Genomic DNA, 16,957 nt, shown 5'->3' on the forward strand with positions numbered 1-16,957 from the left:
CTTCTTATTGTGACAACCAAAAGATGTTTCCAGGCATTGGAAAATGCTTCAGAACTGCTGGTGCAGAGAGCAGACACACCAAGAGGTAGAAGGCTCAAGGTTCCCCAGCAACAATGGTTCTCCCAGGGCAGGAGAGCAGTTGTCTCCTGGACATGAGCTGCTGCTTCTTCCTCTGCCCCTGCTACACCTCCTCCTCCTTGCTCACTTGGGACTGTCCTCAGGTGAGGTTGTCTGGATGCATGGACCCTGCCCAGTGAGTCCTGATGGAGACCTCTTTACCTGACCACATCCTCATGAGTATAGACCTGCTTTTTTTATTCCACAGCCTCCTGCCACGGTGATTTTGATCAGCACTGCCTATTTCACTCAGCAGAAGCCCAAAGAAGTGGCTGGCTCAGCTCCAACTTGACCGAGTGGGCACTTTCTCCAAGGCTTAGACGTGTCTCCACCAGGGCTTTGGAGGGGGATGCACTGCTGATCCCAATGCCCTGGAGTTGTGTGTGGCTGTGACCTGGCAGATTTGACCCACAGTTGTGGTCCTGCCCAATAAGCTTCTCAGGACATCGTCTCAGATGCTGACCCAAGTCTGCATGAACCCTGAGAGATGGACTCCCAGCCATCCTCTCCATCCTCTCTGTCCTTCTCCACCTCAGCTCTGCCGATGCTTAGCTGATGTATCAGTTAGCTATGCTGTGTAACAAGCTACCACAACCTAAATGTGTCATCTCCCAGTGTCTGTGGGTTGGGAATGCAGGCAGGATGTAGCTGGGTTTTCTATTCAGGGTCTCACAAGGATGCAAAGAATTAGCCAGAGTTGCAATCTCATCTGAAGCTCAGGGTTACCCTCCAGACTCATTCTTATTGAAAGAATTCAGTTGCATGGGGTGGTAGGTCTGAGATACCCACTTTCTAGCTGACTGTTGGCTTGGGGTATCCCTCAGCTCCTCGAGTTAAGCTCGGGTCCTTGTCCCATGATCTCCTCCAAAGTCCCTCTTGCAACATGGAAGCTTGTTCCCTCTTTGAGCCTAGTGGGGAAGCATCTCTGTGATGCCATCACATTCTTTGAAAGGGTTCCCCTGATTAGGTCAGACCCACCCAGGATATCCTTGCCTTTTTAAAAAAAAAATTTATTGTGGTAACATCTAAACAATACAGAATTACCCATTTTAACCACTTCCAAGTTTACAGTTCAGCAGTGTTAACTGCATTTGCAATGTTGTGCTACCACCACCACCATCCATTACTAAACTTTTTCATCACCCTAAACTGAAACTTTGTGCTCACAAAAAATTAATTCCCAATTTCCCCCTACCCCCACCCCTGGTAACCCATAATCTACTTTCTGTCTCTATAAATTTGTATATTCTAGTTATTTCATGTAAGTGGAAATATAGAATTTGTCCTTTTGTGTCTGGCTTATTTCAGTTAGCATGATGTCTTCAAGATTCATCCATGTTGCCCCATGTATCAGGAATTTATTCCTTTTTATGGCTGAATAATATTTCATTGTATGTATATTCCACATTTTGTTTATCCATTCATCTGTTAATGGACATTTGGGTTGCTTCCACCTTTTGGCTATTGTGCTATGAACACTGGTGTACAGGTATCTCTTCAAGTCCCTGTTTTCAATTCTTTTAAGTATATACTTAGCAGTGGGGTTGCTGGGTCATTTGGTAGCTCTATACTTAGCTTTTTGAGGAACTGCCAAACTGTCTTCCACAGAAACTGCACCATTTCACATTCCCGCAAAAACCACACAGGGTTCCTATTTTGGAACTTCCTTGCTAACATTTGTTCTTTTCCATTTTTTAAACATAGTCATTCCTTCTAGTGGATGTGAAATGGTATCTTGTTATGGTTTTGACTTGCATTTCCCTAGTGGCTAACGATGTTGAGCACATTTCATGTGCTAATTGGTCATTTGTCTATCTTTGGAGAAATGCCTGTTCAAGTCCTTGGCCCTTTTCTTAATTGAGATGTTTATCTTTTTCTTGTTGACTTGTAGGAGTTCTTTGTATATTCTGGATATTAAACCCTTATCAAATATACAGTTTCCAAATATTTTCTCCTGTTCTCTTCCTTTTGATGAAGTCAAAGTCAACTGATTAGTAACATCATCATGGAATGACATCTCTACAAAGTTACAGGTCCCTCCCACACTCAAGGAAATTGGATTTTATGGGATGTGTGCCACTTGCAAGTATACATGTGGCAGGAAGCACATGTGTGATGGAGCTGCTCCCGGGGTTCAGTTTCCTTTCTGTGTTCTGGACCATGTGTCCCCAGAATGCCCTCTTCCAATTAGGAGCCCCTTTATCCTCAATTCCTCAGAGAAAAAGAGCAGTCATCATTTCATTTGGCTGATGACACATGGCACTCCCTCACTTCCCCCTGCAACTTTGCAAACACTGGTTGTCTGGATTTCCACTGCTCTCACAGCCCTTTGTCCAGCCCCTTGGCCAGCCTCATGGAAACTGTGACAGAGCAGGGGACCAAACCAAGGCAGAGTTTTGTAGGAAGACACTGGACTTCTTCCTGAGTTACACTGACCAGTCCATTAGAAACCAGCCTTGCTCAATTTTATTTATTTCATGTTTCCTCACTTAGAGCTTTTCTCAAGGTTGATAGAAACCAGTCTTGCTCAAATTTATTTATTTTATATGTCCTTGCTCAGAGCTATTCTCAGTGTCGATAGAAACCAGCCTTGCTTGATTTTATTTATTTTATCTTTCCTTGCTTAGAGCTATTCTTGGGGTAGAGCCAAGACTCTGCTCTAATCTGGAATGTGCATCAGGAACTTATTCAGTCCCCTTATTTGGACCCACACTCCACCACAGCTTGCTGTGGGTGTGAACATGCAGTTAAGGTTGTAGTATGGATATTACCCCTTGATTGATGTAGAGTAATCAGATATCTCCCAGGATGTTTGGAATTTGTACTTGTTTTGGTATGCAAGTGGGGTCAGGGGTCTGAGAGCTGACAGTTTGGGGCACAGAGAGCTGTGCCCAGCCCCCCACACTGGTTCCCCCATTTCCCAGCATGCCTTGCAGGGCAAGTGTGTCACTCTGGTTCAATGCATATGAGCAGAAGTGACAGGTGTGAAGCCACATGCAACTCTCCAGGCTCTTCTCTGTCCCATGTTGACCAAAGGGGGCGACGTTTCGGACAACGCAGCCTTCGTCTGCTTGGATCCCCGTGTCACCGCCTGGAGCAGATAAACAGTTCTGAGATTCTGGAGTTGCAGCATGTCTGGGTTTTCTAGGGCTGCCAAAACAAAATTCTCCAAACTGGGCAGCTTAAAACAACAGGCATTCATTGCCTTGCAGTTCTGGAGGCTGGAAGTCTGAATTAGAGGTGTTGGCAGGGCTGTTCCCCCCAAAGGCTGTAGGGAAGATTCTGCTCCAGGCTTCTCTCCTGGCTTCTGGCAGTGGCTGGAAATCCTTGGGATTCTTGGCTTGTGGTGCCATCTCCACGTCTATTTCTGGTTCACATGGCTATCTTCCCTGAATCTGGTGGAATGAACCCAATTTTCCCCTTCTCATAAGGCAAGCAGTCCTTTTGAATCAAACCCCACCCTAACCCAGTTGGCTTCATCTTAACTAAGCCCATCTTCAAAGACCCTATTTCCAAATAAGATCACGTTCATGGGCTGGAAGTCAGGGCTTGAATATGTCTTTAGTGGGGACATAGTTCACCCATTACACAGCATAACTTGGCCTCCCCTGACAAATTTGGGGGAATAACACAGAGCTCTGGTTGATTTGGTTCACATGTTGACTGAATGAGAATGAGTAAATATTCCGTTAACCTAATGGAAACTAAGGATGGAAAAAATGGTGCCTTTTTTTAGAGCTCATAGCCAAATTCTACCTAACTGAAAGCTACAGATGTTACCCAGTCTGTCATGTGACTTTTCAGAGGAGGTAGATTTACTTTTATGCTCTTTATAAAACAGCATAAAGGGAAGTAGATTTGAAATTCAATGTCACAGTTTGGAATTTTCCATTTTGTGGCACACGAACAAGATCCCTAAATTAATATCTTCTACCCCCAACCTTTCCTTGTCATTGTTTTTCCTGTATTTGGGCTCCTATTTATTTATTTTTGAAATTCTACCTTAAGGTTTTCCCAGTGGCATAAAAATTAGTTTGGTCAACAGTTGTCATAGAACAATTACTGAATCAGGAAGGGATTTTTGGAAACCAGGACATGCAGCCACTTCATCCAGAATTTCAACAGGAAGATAAATCTAAACTGCCTACCCAAACATCAGTTCATGACATGTCAGGAGTTTTATACTGTGATAAAATGTGGGGAAGTGATAAAAAAATGCTCATAAATTAGTTTTAGTTCAATACCATGTTTCATAAAATTAGTCTGCTTTCCATGCTGGAAACTTATTTTTTCATTTCTTTTTACTTGTAATATTTAAATTTATAAGTTTGCTTATGCTGACTCAAGTCCATTCTTTATTGATGGATATGTGTTGAGGTTCAAAACCAGAGTTGAAGAAAATTGTGAATGGGAAGGAATGATTGAAGGAAATCCTGGACCCGACATCCATACCATAAAGACAAAGGCTTTCTGGCCTCATTTTCCATTTGGAAATCAGAAGTTATTATATTTCTAAGCAAATTGGAACCAATTAGCATGGATCCAAAGGTCAAAACCATAAAGAGTCAAAGCACTGATGGAAGCTGGGAGCTCTGGTGTACATTCCAAGCACATCTCCTGTGAGTTAAAAATGTGCCATTCTAGATTTTTGAGCTAAATTTTTTGAAAGGGTGATCTTTTCCCTTCCAAACAATAAATGATGGATGGAGAATTTTGGGAGTGTGCCTAAACACACAAATATACCGGAAGCACCAGGCTTGTTTGATTCACAGTAACAACCAAAGCAGAGTTCCCAGCCTCTGTTTTGTACAGCAGCTTTCGGAATTGGCCAAATTTTCTGGGCATTGGTTGACTTCTTTGCCTCCCTGAGCTCAGAACCAGAAAGCTAGTCCTTGGCAGAGCTGTTCTCCCCAGCAGGAAGAAAGTTTCTTTTGAGGACCTCCCAGTTCTGCCCTGGGTGGGTGCAAAAGCCAGGAGTGTTTGCCGCTGTGTAGATCTGGAGAAATGAGCTTTGCATCTGCTGACATCACCTTACGACTAAAACAATGCAATGAGTCCCCGATGGGAGGTTAGAGGGCTGCGAATTTGTTTCAGGCAACACACTCGTGCTGAGCATTTTGTAGGAAATGAGATAAAAAGTCACAATCATGGAATCTGATTGGCAGGGCTTGGAGAGCCACTCAGAGGAGCCGTGGGCTTTGCTCACGTGCTCTTACCATCATTTACCCAACAAAGAACATTTGAATTGATTCATTAGGAGCACACAGGAGAAGGGGCTCCAGAGGCTCAGTGGACCACCAGTAACCATCAGAAAAATAAAACCTTTTCAAGGATCCCCGTAGGTGCTCCTGGGAACTAGAGATTGCATAAGGATACATCTTTCGGTGCAAAGCAAAATGGAGATAATCTGTTTGCATAATTAAAACAAATTCTCAATTTGGACAAATAAGCCAGAATTCAGAACTCAGGCGATACGGCAAAAATTCCCAATCTGATTTGGACAGTCAGTGAATTTTTAAACTATTTTTTGTTGAAGTTCCTATATTCCCTCCCTCCAATTATTAAAACCTTGCATGAGTGTCGTACATTTGTTATAACTGATGAAATAATATTGTTATTGTTAATAGTCCATAGTTTATATTAGGGTTCACTGTTTGCGTTGTACAGTCTTATGGTTTTTTTTTTCAGAAATTTTTATTCTAGTATATACAATGTAAAATGTCCCCCTTTTAGCCACATTCAAATATATAATTCAGCACTTTAATTATATTCACAATGTTGTGCTACAAATATCACCATCCGTGACCAAAACTTTTCCATGAAACTCTGTACAATTTAAACATTAACTCCCTGTTCTTAACCCCTACCCCAGCCTCCAATAACCTGTATTCTAGCTTCTGACCCTACAACCCTGCTTATTCTAATTATTTCTTATCACTGAGCTCATACATATTTGTCCTTTTGTGTCTGGCTTATTCCACTCAACATAACGTCTCCAAGCTCTCCATCCTAATCCAAGAACTGAGTAACTGCTACATCATTTTCCTGTGGTCCAGATTCATTTAGCAACTGGATGCTAGAAGCTTCCACAGGGTCCTCGAACCAGTCTATGTCTGGACTCACCAGCTTCTGCCCCCAGACCCAGCTCCAGCATTTCTCTCTGTCTCCCCTCTGCACTTTGGGAACCATGGATTGGCGGCTGTCCATACACTTGTCTGCTCCTTCCATCCCAAAAGCCCAGATTCTCTGCCCTTATCACCCTGCCCTTCAGCCCATCGACCTCTCCACCTGCCTGATGAAAGTCTCCCCAGAACCCCTCAATGCTCCATGCTTGCCCCCCTCAAACGCAGGGTCCATGCCACAGTGGTCTTTGCAGAATGCACGTGCAACAGGACAGCTTCATCTATGAAGACCATTCAGCAGCAGGGCTTGAGGTCACGGCAGGCTGAGAGGGCATGCAAACCCCTCACCCTGGCTTGGGAGCTCCAGGTGGGACTTCTCACCTGCCTTCCTCAACCATCAATGCAAGGGACACTTCACTGCTGGGACATCCATTTGCTGGTGACCCCATGGGGTCCGTCAGCACCTGGGTCAGGAACTGGGGTTCAAACCACATGGACAGCCAAGTCCTCAAAGGCATCTGGGGGTTGGGGTGAAGGTCCTGGGGTGACCATGCCGGGGACCCGTCCCAGTGTAGACGCCCCAACGTGGCTCCGGGGCCCGCGGCTGGAGTTTATCTGGCTCTCGGCTGCATGTGCAGTTTGCATCTCTGCAACAGGTCATAGGAGGTGCTCGAAAGCACACTTCATGGTGGATGAATAGATCTGAAATGTTCCATTTTAAAAGTGTGTGCCTGTGTTCATATCATTATTATATATACACACACATATAAGTGAATGTGAGTATATCCACACATTTATATGCACATATTTATTATATATCTCTGATTGCATATATATACACATGTATATATCTGAATATAAGTATTTACACACAGTTATATGCATATATTTATTGCATGTATGTATCTGTGAGTACATATATATGTATACAGAACACATATAAGTCTGAATATAAGTATATCCACACATTAATATACATATATTTATTATACGCTTGTATCTCTGAGTGCATATATATACATACATGTATATATCTGAATATAAGTATTTACACACATTTATATGCATATATTTATTATATGTATATATCTGTGAGTGTATATATACACACACATATATGTCTGAATACAAGTATATACACATATTTATATTCATTATTTATTATATGTATATATATCTGAGTACATATATACATGCACACATTTACATGTTTGAATACAAGTATATCCACACATTTATATGCATATATTTAATATATGCATATATCTCTGAGTGCATATATATACACACACATGTATATGTCTGAAAATCAGTATATCCACACATTTATATGCATGTATTTATTATATGCATATATTTATTATATGCTTGTATCTCTGAGTGCATATATATGTACACAGAACACATATAAGTCTGAATATAAGTATATCCACACATTTATATGCATATATTTATTGTAGGTATATATCTCTGAGTGCATATATATGTATATATACACACAGATGCGGGCAACTCTCAGAATTCACAGTACCATGTTCTATAATGTCACCATGAACCCTGAATTACTGAATAATAAACCACTGTTTCTGTGGAAACACAGCTTCCTGTGGCCTGCACTCACATTTTGTCCTCGGATCCACGCATGACCATGCCTTATGTGAATTTCTGTTCGGTGCCTTATGTCCTGTGTATCGTTGACTCAACAGCATTGAACTCGCTGCTGACAGCACTGGAACTCACGCCTGGAGGAAGCTGGGTGAACTTCCCTGAAAAGTACATCCCAGCCACCTCGCTCGTGGGAACCCCGGACGGCACTTCAGCACTGCACTTGGGGGACGTTTTAAACAGTGAACCCACCCACGAAAAGCACAAAAACAAGAACAGTGAGGCACTAACTGAACAGAGAAAAGGACACTTGCTCACTGCACGAGAGCTGCGATAAGAAAGCAGAGAGTCGCTTTGTCCCATGTCAGCTGGAAGCATGTGCATTGGGCAATTCAAATTTTTCACTGCCCTGTGTGTGTCTGCAAGTGGCTGTGAGAGTACCACGAGTACTGATTTGGGGTTTACAGGTACATTTTAGCTAGGAGGTGAATCCGCAAACATTGAGCTGCAAGGGATAATTTCATTTGAATACGATATACACATATCTTAAAGCTAGAAAATAGTTTTGAGTGCAGCATTCCTAAACCTCTCTGATCAGCAAATACTCTCAGGGAATTTTTTTTAAATAAGCGGAATGCCCCAGGAGACACAACAGAGGAGGGTCCCAGCACCCAGGGGTCAGAGCCAAGAATCTTCATTTACAGGAAATTCCCCCGGGGATGGATGATGACATGGGTTTGGGAATCTCTGCACTAGAAGGAAAGTTCCTTCCAAGTCACACACTGCATGCTTCTGAAGTTTCCCTGCTCCCACCAAACATGTACTAATTTCTTTCTGTGCCAAAATGGGCTGAATTGCCTCCTTGCAAACCTTCATAACCTGTGCATGACCAGAGTCTGCTCTGTCCTCCATCAGAGCCCAGCAAGATTTGTTGTCTGAGCAGGAGAAGATGAGGGCAAAGGCTATTGACAGCCTGCAGCTGACAGTTAAACTTTGCATTTTGGAGCTAATACATCCACAGGGCTGGTGCAGGAAAGCTGCAAACACTAGAGAGCCTGTGAGCAGATCAGCGAATGGCAGGGGGCGCAGTGCTGGAGCCAAAGGAGGACCGAGCCCAACTGGATTTACACTTCCCAAACTTTAACATGTCCTTGGAACAAACCCACCAGCTCAGAACTGAGAGAATAATGCTTTGTTATCTCCCAGAAACATGTAGAATTTTCACACGTCCCTCTTTCCTTGCACGTGGATACTGCCTGTCATCGGCTCCGGCTTTTTTGGGGGTTCCCCCCTTGAAAAAGCAGGTACTGGACGATGCATTTATGTCTTGCTTTCATCAGGGGTTCATTATCTCCCTGGATAATGTCAGGCTTTGGGCTCCTTCCCTGACATTTGGAAAGGTCTTTCTACACTATACTGTAGTCTATTAAGTGTGCAAGAGCATTATATCTAAAAAAGCAATGTGCATACCTTAATTCAAATGTGCTGTAGAGACAGGAAGCGAGCGTATGCTGTTGGAGAAATGACACCGACAGACTTGCTCAATGCAGGGCTGCCACAAACCTCCAATTTGTAAAAATGCAATATCTGCAAAGTGCAGTAAAGTGAAGTGCAATAAAATGAAGTGTGCCTGTACTCATTTAGTATGTACATGCATTTGTATTTATAAATGTATGTGTTTCTACATGCATTTCCATGTGCATATGTTTATATATGAATATGTATTTTATAAGTTTGTGTATTTTATATATAGGTATTTATGCATGCATTTGTAGACACATGGGTTTGTATCTGTATATGGATACATGTGTTTTTGTACATGTGTGTATGTATATATCAACAGGTTTTTGAGGTAGACTGTATGCGTCCTGGATGCACAGACCAAACACAGGACCCCCCCAGAGGCACAGGCCAACCATGTGGCCCCCGGGTGCACAGGCCGACCACATGGCCCCTGAAACTGCACAGCCCCTGAATGCACAGGTCAACCACACAGCCCCTGGGTGCACAGGCCACCGCACAGCCCCCAGACACACAGGACAACCATGTGGCCCCTGGACACACAGGCCAACCATGTTGCCCCTGGATGCACAGGCCAACTGCAGGGCTCATGGATGCACAGGCCAACCGCACAGCCCCTGGACACACAGGCCAACCATGTGGCCCCTGGGTGCATAGGCCAACCGCAGGACCCCTGGATGCCCAGAGCAACTGTGGGGCCCTCGGGTGCACAGGCCAACCACAGGGCCCCTGGATGCCCAGACCAACTGCAGGACTTACCTAGTGGGTTTCATCACCCCACACGTGCCTGGCTCCAATGCAGTTTTACCAGCTGTGAGGTTTGGAGGCCAAGGAAGTGCCTGATTCAGGTTGCAAACTGCACAGCACCAGAGAGCTTTGACTGCATTAGGTGGTAAATATGTACAAGGTAAAACTCGATGGCGGTTTATTGTTTGTCCACAGAGAATCATGGCCGAGGAACAGTGACCCATACCACGGGGATCCAGAGGCAGAAATGGAAAGAGAGGTGAGGGGTGAGCCTAGAGTAGAGCCTACACACTTTCTAGCACTTATCTCCTCCCTTAATACTCAACTCTCTCATAAATCATCCAAGGTATTGAGAACTTATCCCCAGAGTTCATGACTGTAAAATATCGCTCGACTGGGACAATAGGGAGAGGGCCAATAGGAATTTGAAAAACAAAACATGGCTGGACTAGGCATTCAACAAAATGTGCATTTACAGATATTTGCAGTCACTAAAATCCAGATAATTAAACACCTCCACCAAGAGCAGTGGCATTCACCTTAGGCGCCATGCTTCCCATGGACGTGACATTCGGCACCTTGAATGGTGGAAAGATCTCCCTGGAAATTCTGTTTTCATGATTCTCTAATTTGGTGCAAAGAAGCTAGAGAATGGAAGTTCAGTCCATGTCTAAAGTACGATCGATTCCAAGTTAGAGGAGCCCCCCTGCTTGGGAGAGACAAGCTCATCAGGAACTCGGGCTTAGATCAGACTGGCTTGGCATGAACCCCAACTTGAGGCAGATGGCAAACACATCTGCAAATTCTCTTGACCCTCCTTTCCTTGGGGATGGCATCCAGGTTGCCTCCACTGATTCTTGGCTGGACCCGCTGACTTGCTTGTAATTGGTAGAACTCAGTGACAGGGTCATTGCTTAGGGGTTCCAAGGCTCAGTCTGAAAAGGCTGTGCTGCTCTGGTTGGTGTTTTTGGGATGCTCACCCTGGGAGCTGCTTCCATACAGGCTACAAATAAGACGTCTGGTTAAAACTGTCCCGGCGGAGCCCAGCCAAGGGGCAGTACCAACTTCCAGCCACAAGGGGGAGCCACCTGCACCTGCCTCAGCAGACACTTGCCTCCAACCACACAGAGACCCCAAGCTAGAACACCCCAAATCCAGGGATTACGCATCCACAATAAACTTTATTTTTAAAACAGTTTTAGGTCTACAGAAAAATTGCACAGAAAGTACAGAGCATTTCCTTCTATCCCCCACCCCAGCACATATTTCCCCTATGATTAACACCTTCCATTGGTGTGGTACATTTGTAACAATGGATGCAACAATATTGATACATTATTACCAACTAAGTCTATCTAGTAAGTGAGGGCTCCCTTTCGGCATTGCACAGTTTGGGGGGTTTTGGCAAATGAGCAATGTTTTACATCCACCATTACAGTATCAAACAGAATAGTTCACTGCCCTAGAAAAGCACCATGTCCCACCTCTTCATCTGAAATCCCTCTCTGCTGAGTTTCTTTTTAAGCTAGAAATATCTCAGACAGAAGCAGCCTCTGCTGGCACCTCCAAAACGCATGATCAAGGAGCTTTCGGACCAGGTGGTTTCACGGACATGCAACTACTTCTAGAGCTGCAAGGTCAAATGCTTCTGGAACACGTGGGTCATGGGAAAGCAGCTGGGTTTCTTTAATCCTCTTCCAGGAAGCTCTCGAGCAGATTTGGAAGAATGGAAGTGCCCAAGGAAAGGGACAGAATGAGCATCCTGAAAATCTAGCTTCATTCTTTGACATGAACAATCCACAGTGGAACGAGTATTTGAGGTCAAATGGAGCCACAAACACCCACCCCAAAAGGAACATCCAAGTACCTTCTGTTTAAATCAGACACAGTGAGTGTCAGGGAAACTCAATTGCACAACAGAAAAGTGGTATACAGGGGAGAGAAAGATAGAGGGAGAGGGAGAGAGAGAGAGAGGAGAGAGGGAGGGGGGAGAGAAGGAAACGGGAGAGAGGGGGAGAAAGGGGGGGGAGGGATCATTTTGCTTACTGGGACAGAACTAAAGAGAAAGCATTAATAGTAAGTGTTATTCAGATCCAATAATCCATTGAAAAAATGCATGAGCATTAATTTATCAGTTCCAATAAATGCTAGGAGGGAAACGGTTGACAACTGCTGATCCTATTTTACCTGGCATGGGAAATACCACATCCAGGCATAAGAAGATGGCTCTGGTGTCTGTTTATCAAGAAATAGGTACCGAATTGGTGTTAGGATTTGCTCAATTGCACAGGAGTCTTCTATTGATGGAAAATCCCATCACGGGCTTTCTCCTCCGGAAATGTGCTCTGAATACTTATGGATATCCTCAGGGCTCTGTGTTGACTTGTTGATAAATAAATGAAGAACTGTCCTGAAAACTGGATTTGGGGTGGACCTGGCCAGGCAGATTTCATTGTTTCTCAGCCTTAACTGTGATTTTTTTTTGGTAGGAAACATAATTTGTAGTAATTGCTTATCTTAGAAAACCAATCCATTACAATTATAGGAAGAAGTCCTACAAGGATAAAACATAAATCCTGTGCAGTTATTAAAAATCTATCAATTTTCAGGACTGGGGATGGCAAACAAGATAAGTATAATTTTGACATGAATAAACTATAAATACTGAGCCAGCTCTCCGGGAGGTCTCCTATTGATTTTTCTTGGGTTTGATAAATCATCAGCTTCACTCACGAGCTTTCCCCAACAGCCAGGAAAAGGCAGTCTGTTTCTATTTTCATCACGCTAGTAAATGCAATAATATTTCATGCCTGAAATACTTAACATTGTTAAAACCTCGATAGCTCTCTTTAATCATTAAAAAGCAAAGAAAACTCCCAGGGGTGTAAATCTCCCTGGCCATGCAGGATATGACTCCTGGGGATGAATCTGGACCCAGCATCGTGGGATTGAGAACATCTTCTTGACCAAAAGGAGGATGTGAAATGAAACGAAATAAAGTTTTAGTGGCTGAGAGATTTCAAATGGAGTCAAGAGGTCACTCTGGTGGACATTCTTACGCACTATATAGGTAACACCTCTTAGGTTTTAATGTATTGGAATAGCTAGAAGTAAATACCTGAAACTATCGAACTCCAACCCAGTAGTCTGGACTCCTGAAGACGACTGTATAACAATGTATATTACAAGGGGTGACACTGTGATTGTGAAAGCCTTGTGGATCACACCCCCTTTATCTAGTGTATGGATGGATGAGTAGAAAAATGGGGACAAAAACTAAATGAAAAATAGGGTGGGATGGGGGGGATGGTTTGGGTGTTCTTTTTTACTCTTATTTTTTATTCTTATTCTGATTCTTACTGATGTAAGGAAAATGTTCAGAAATAAATTGTAGTGATGAATGCACAACTATATGAGGGTACTGTGAACAGCTGATTGTACACCATGGATAACTGTATGGTATGTGAATATATTTCAATAAAACTGAATTTAGTTAAAAAATAAAAAAGCAAAGAAAAGTAAAACATCTAGTCTCTAATGTACCGTGGAAGTCATCATGGAGGAGAGTAGCTGGGGGCTGTTTTGATGAGATCTGATGCATGTGGCTGGGTAACAGCGGGCAGGGGTGGGGTCCTGGGCAAATAGTTTGGGAATCTCCACAGCCCCTCTGCTCTCCCCTTGGGCACTGATGATATGCATTGCTACATTCATCCCTGAGAAGTCCTGTAGTCAGGGAGTCCAACACACCCCTTAGCCTTCTTGACTTCCAACCACTTGCACATAGCAAGGATGAATCGTGGTCCATAATCCAAGGGGTGTGATAAATGGGAAATCTTTTTACTTCCTCTAAATCAGAGTGAATTGGGCCTGAGCCTCCAGCACACTGGGCTGGTGATGCACCCATTCGCAGTCCTGACTGGGTCTCTCCCTGGTCAAGCAGAGTTTGCCCCTCCAACTTTCCACCCAACTGCAGCATCCAGAAGCTGTTTCTCTGGCTTGTAGGTTCTCAGCATGAACAAGTGTGGGACAGGCATAGGATAAACATTCCCAAACCAGAAGGGACACATTGCAAAGAAAACAGGGGTCACAGGCCCCATGCAAGTCCCAAACCCAGCATCTAATTCCCTGAAATCTCAAGGTCTGAGAGCATCTGTGGCTTCTTTCTTTGTCCTCCATGCCTGATGGAGCGGCAGCCCCACCGTTTCTAAACCTTTGCCTGATGGCCATGCTGTCCCCAAATGTTGGGGCCTGGGACACACCCTCTCTAAGCACTGGAGGAGCAGCCAAACTCTCCCGGAACATCCAGGCAGGGTCCTGGTCCTGTCTCAATGCCAGATGGATCTGCCCTTTCCACACACACAGGTGAGCCCACTCTCTTGGCTTGAGGAGATCTTTTTGGTCCAGATGTCAGCTTCCACGATTGTGCCCCTGAAGTCGTTTTTCCTTCGCTTCACCCCTTTTCTGTCCCTTTCAGCCCTGACAAATTTTGCAAAAGCCTGCTGGCTCTGAGTGCAGTTCACGTAGGTCCAAAGCATCTGAGAGCAGAATTTCCAACAGATCCTTCCTGGACACCTGCATCTCCAATCCCAACGTCCACCAATGTGGCTGCCGGATCCACGTTTAGTTAAAGCCTCTTTAGCAAAGGGTTGTTTGGTTAAACCCTCACACGGAGCCTGTTTTCTGTGATAGAGCCACTTCTGACCCTAATCTCTGAGCATGCTACCTGGGTGGCCTGAGAATTTTAGAAATCATCAATTGCTGGTTTCTTTGTGCTTAACCATTCAATGTTCTGTTTATCTCTTTGCTCTCTCATTGCACTATGAGCTGCAAGGAGAAGCCAGGCTGCACCTTCCACATTTAGCTTCGAAATCTCCTCAGTGGAATATGCAAATTCATTTGTTACAAGTTCTGCCTTCCATCCAACATCAGAACTTAATTTCACCAAGTTCTCTGCCACTTTATAACAGGAATCACTTTTCCCCCAGTTTCCAATAATGCATTCCTTATTTTCATCTAAGGCCTCCATGGAAATATATTTAGCATCCATATTTCTGCCAACAGTCTCTTCAAAGCAAACTAGGTCTTTTTTACCAAACAGCTCACAATTCTTCCAGACTTTACGTATTACCCAATTCCAAAGCTGTTTATATATTTTTAGGTATTTTTAATGCAGCACACCACCTTCGAGTACCAAAAATTGTCCTAGTTTCCTAGCTGCCACAGCAAATACCCCAAAATGGGCTGGTTTAACAAAACAAATTTACTGCCTTGGTTTAGAGGCTGGAAGGCTTGTTTCCTCCCAGGGTTGGTTGTGTTTTGGGATGCCCACATTCCTTGGGTTCCTTGGCTATCTCATCACACGGCTACATCCTCTCCTTTCTCTTTTGGGTTCTGTTGACTTCTGGCTTCTGGCTCCTTCCTGTGGCTTTTCTCTATGTCTGAATTTCTTCTGCTTATAAAGGACTCTGGTATTCTGGACTAGGAGCCACACCTGGACTAAAACCACATCTCAAGAGGTCCTATTTACAGTGGCTTCCCACCCATGGGGCTGGGATTAAGAGTAAGACCATTTCTAAATTGCATACATAATTCATGTTTTAAAATTGAGTATGGTCCTAGCAAAAGCCAAACCCATCAACGAAATGGAGCAGCGGCGACAGACAGCACATGCATTCACACGTGTCGGTGGGAAGGCTGATTCCCAGAGGCTGCCTCTCACGTTACATTCACATGAGAACCAACCTCTGTGTTTTGCAGAGATTTCACCAGAACGTACCATTGTTGACGAGAACATGCAGGGAGATGTTCTTCTCTCTGAACTGCTGCACAAACTCATGGATGGATCTCATGGAAGCCAAGTCGCAAAACAGGAACTCCACTGGGGAAAGAAAAGAACGCCCAGTTATCTTCCAATCGAAGCACATGCCACAGGGGCTGAGGTCATTTTCCAATGGGCCGAATTCTATCCTCCCTAGAAAGTAGCATCGGGATTTTTCAAAAAAATGAGAAAAGCACAATGTGCGGATATACACATCATTTGTTTTCCTCGGTGCTTCTGCTATAAGTCTCTGTAGCTCTCTCGTTTGACATGCTCTTTACCACTAGAAATGCACTACAGGCATTCCATGGGAAATCAAAAGGAATGATGCATTTTTCACTCATTGGCCAAACTCACTTGATACAAAGGAAACTGCTTGCTATTCATTTTGCAAATTCAGAAAGTTGGTACGGATATGATTTGTCATAGATTTAACTTTTCACTTATGTATATAGTCTTTTTTTTTGTTTGTTTTTTAATACAGTTTCACTGAGATATATGCACATACCCTACAATCATCCACAGTGTATAATCAATTGTTCACAGTACCATCACATACTTGTGCATTCTCTAAATGACTCTATAAAAGACTCGATAGTCTTTTGATTGCATAAAACTGTATACCTCTGATTGAATTTAATAAAAGACTTTAAGATTGTTTAAAAAAGCACACCCTAAGATGACCCCTGATTTGCCACACCCTTAAATAATCACCTCCTCTGGAGTGCATGGGGAACGCGTGACAGGCTCCTGACCAAGAGAATATGTCATATAACCTAACATAACCATGAGAGTCACCCCATGGTTATGTCACTTCATGGTCGTTACCTCATGGTTATGTCAGGTTATAGAAGACTCTGCCTCGCTAGCCAACTAGACAGCTTCTGCTGCTACCCTTGAAGCAGTCAGTTTACGTGTCGTGAGAGCCCTATGTCAAGGATCCGTGGACATCCTGTAGGAGCTGAAAGCAGCCCCAGGCCAACAGCCAGCAAGAAAATGGGGTACTCAGTCTTAAAACCACAACAAT

The 16,957-nt window shown here is 43.8% G+C and overlaps 1 protein-coding gene across 1 annotated transcript in view; it reads right to left on the reverse strand.

The window, feature by feature from the left end:
- The window catches only part of DHRSX (dehydrogenase/reductase X-linked), a 393,706-nt gene that overhangs the window by 219,855 nt on the left and 156,894 nt on the right, over positions 1-16,957 (reverse strand). The window contains exon 4 of the mRNA XM_037824590.1: positions 15,889-15,990. Coding sequence (XP_037680518.1) covers positions 15,889-15,990 — 102 coding nt within the window. The remainder of the gene's footprint in view (positions 1-15,888; positions 15,991-16,957) is intronic.

Source organism: Choloepus didactylus, assembly GCF_015220235.1.
Source record: "Choloepus didactylus isolate mChoDid1 chromosome X unlocalized genomic scaffold, mChoDid1.pri SUPER_X_unloc1, whole genome shotgun sequence".
Lineage (NCBI taxonomy): Eukaryota > Metazoa > Chordata > Mammalia > Pilosa > Megalonychidae > Choloepus > Choloepus didactylus.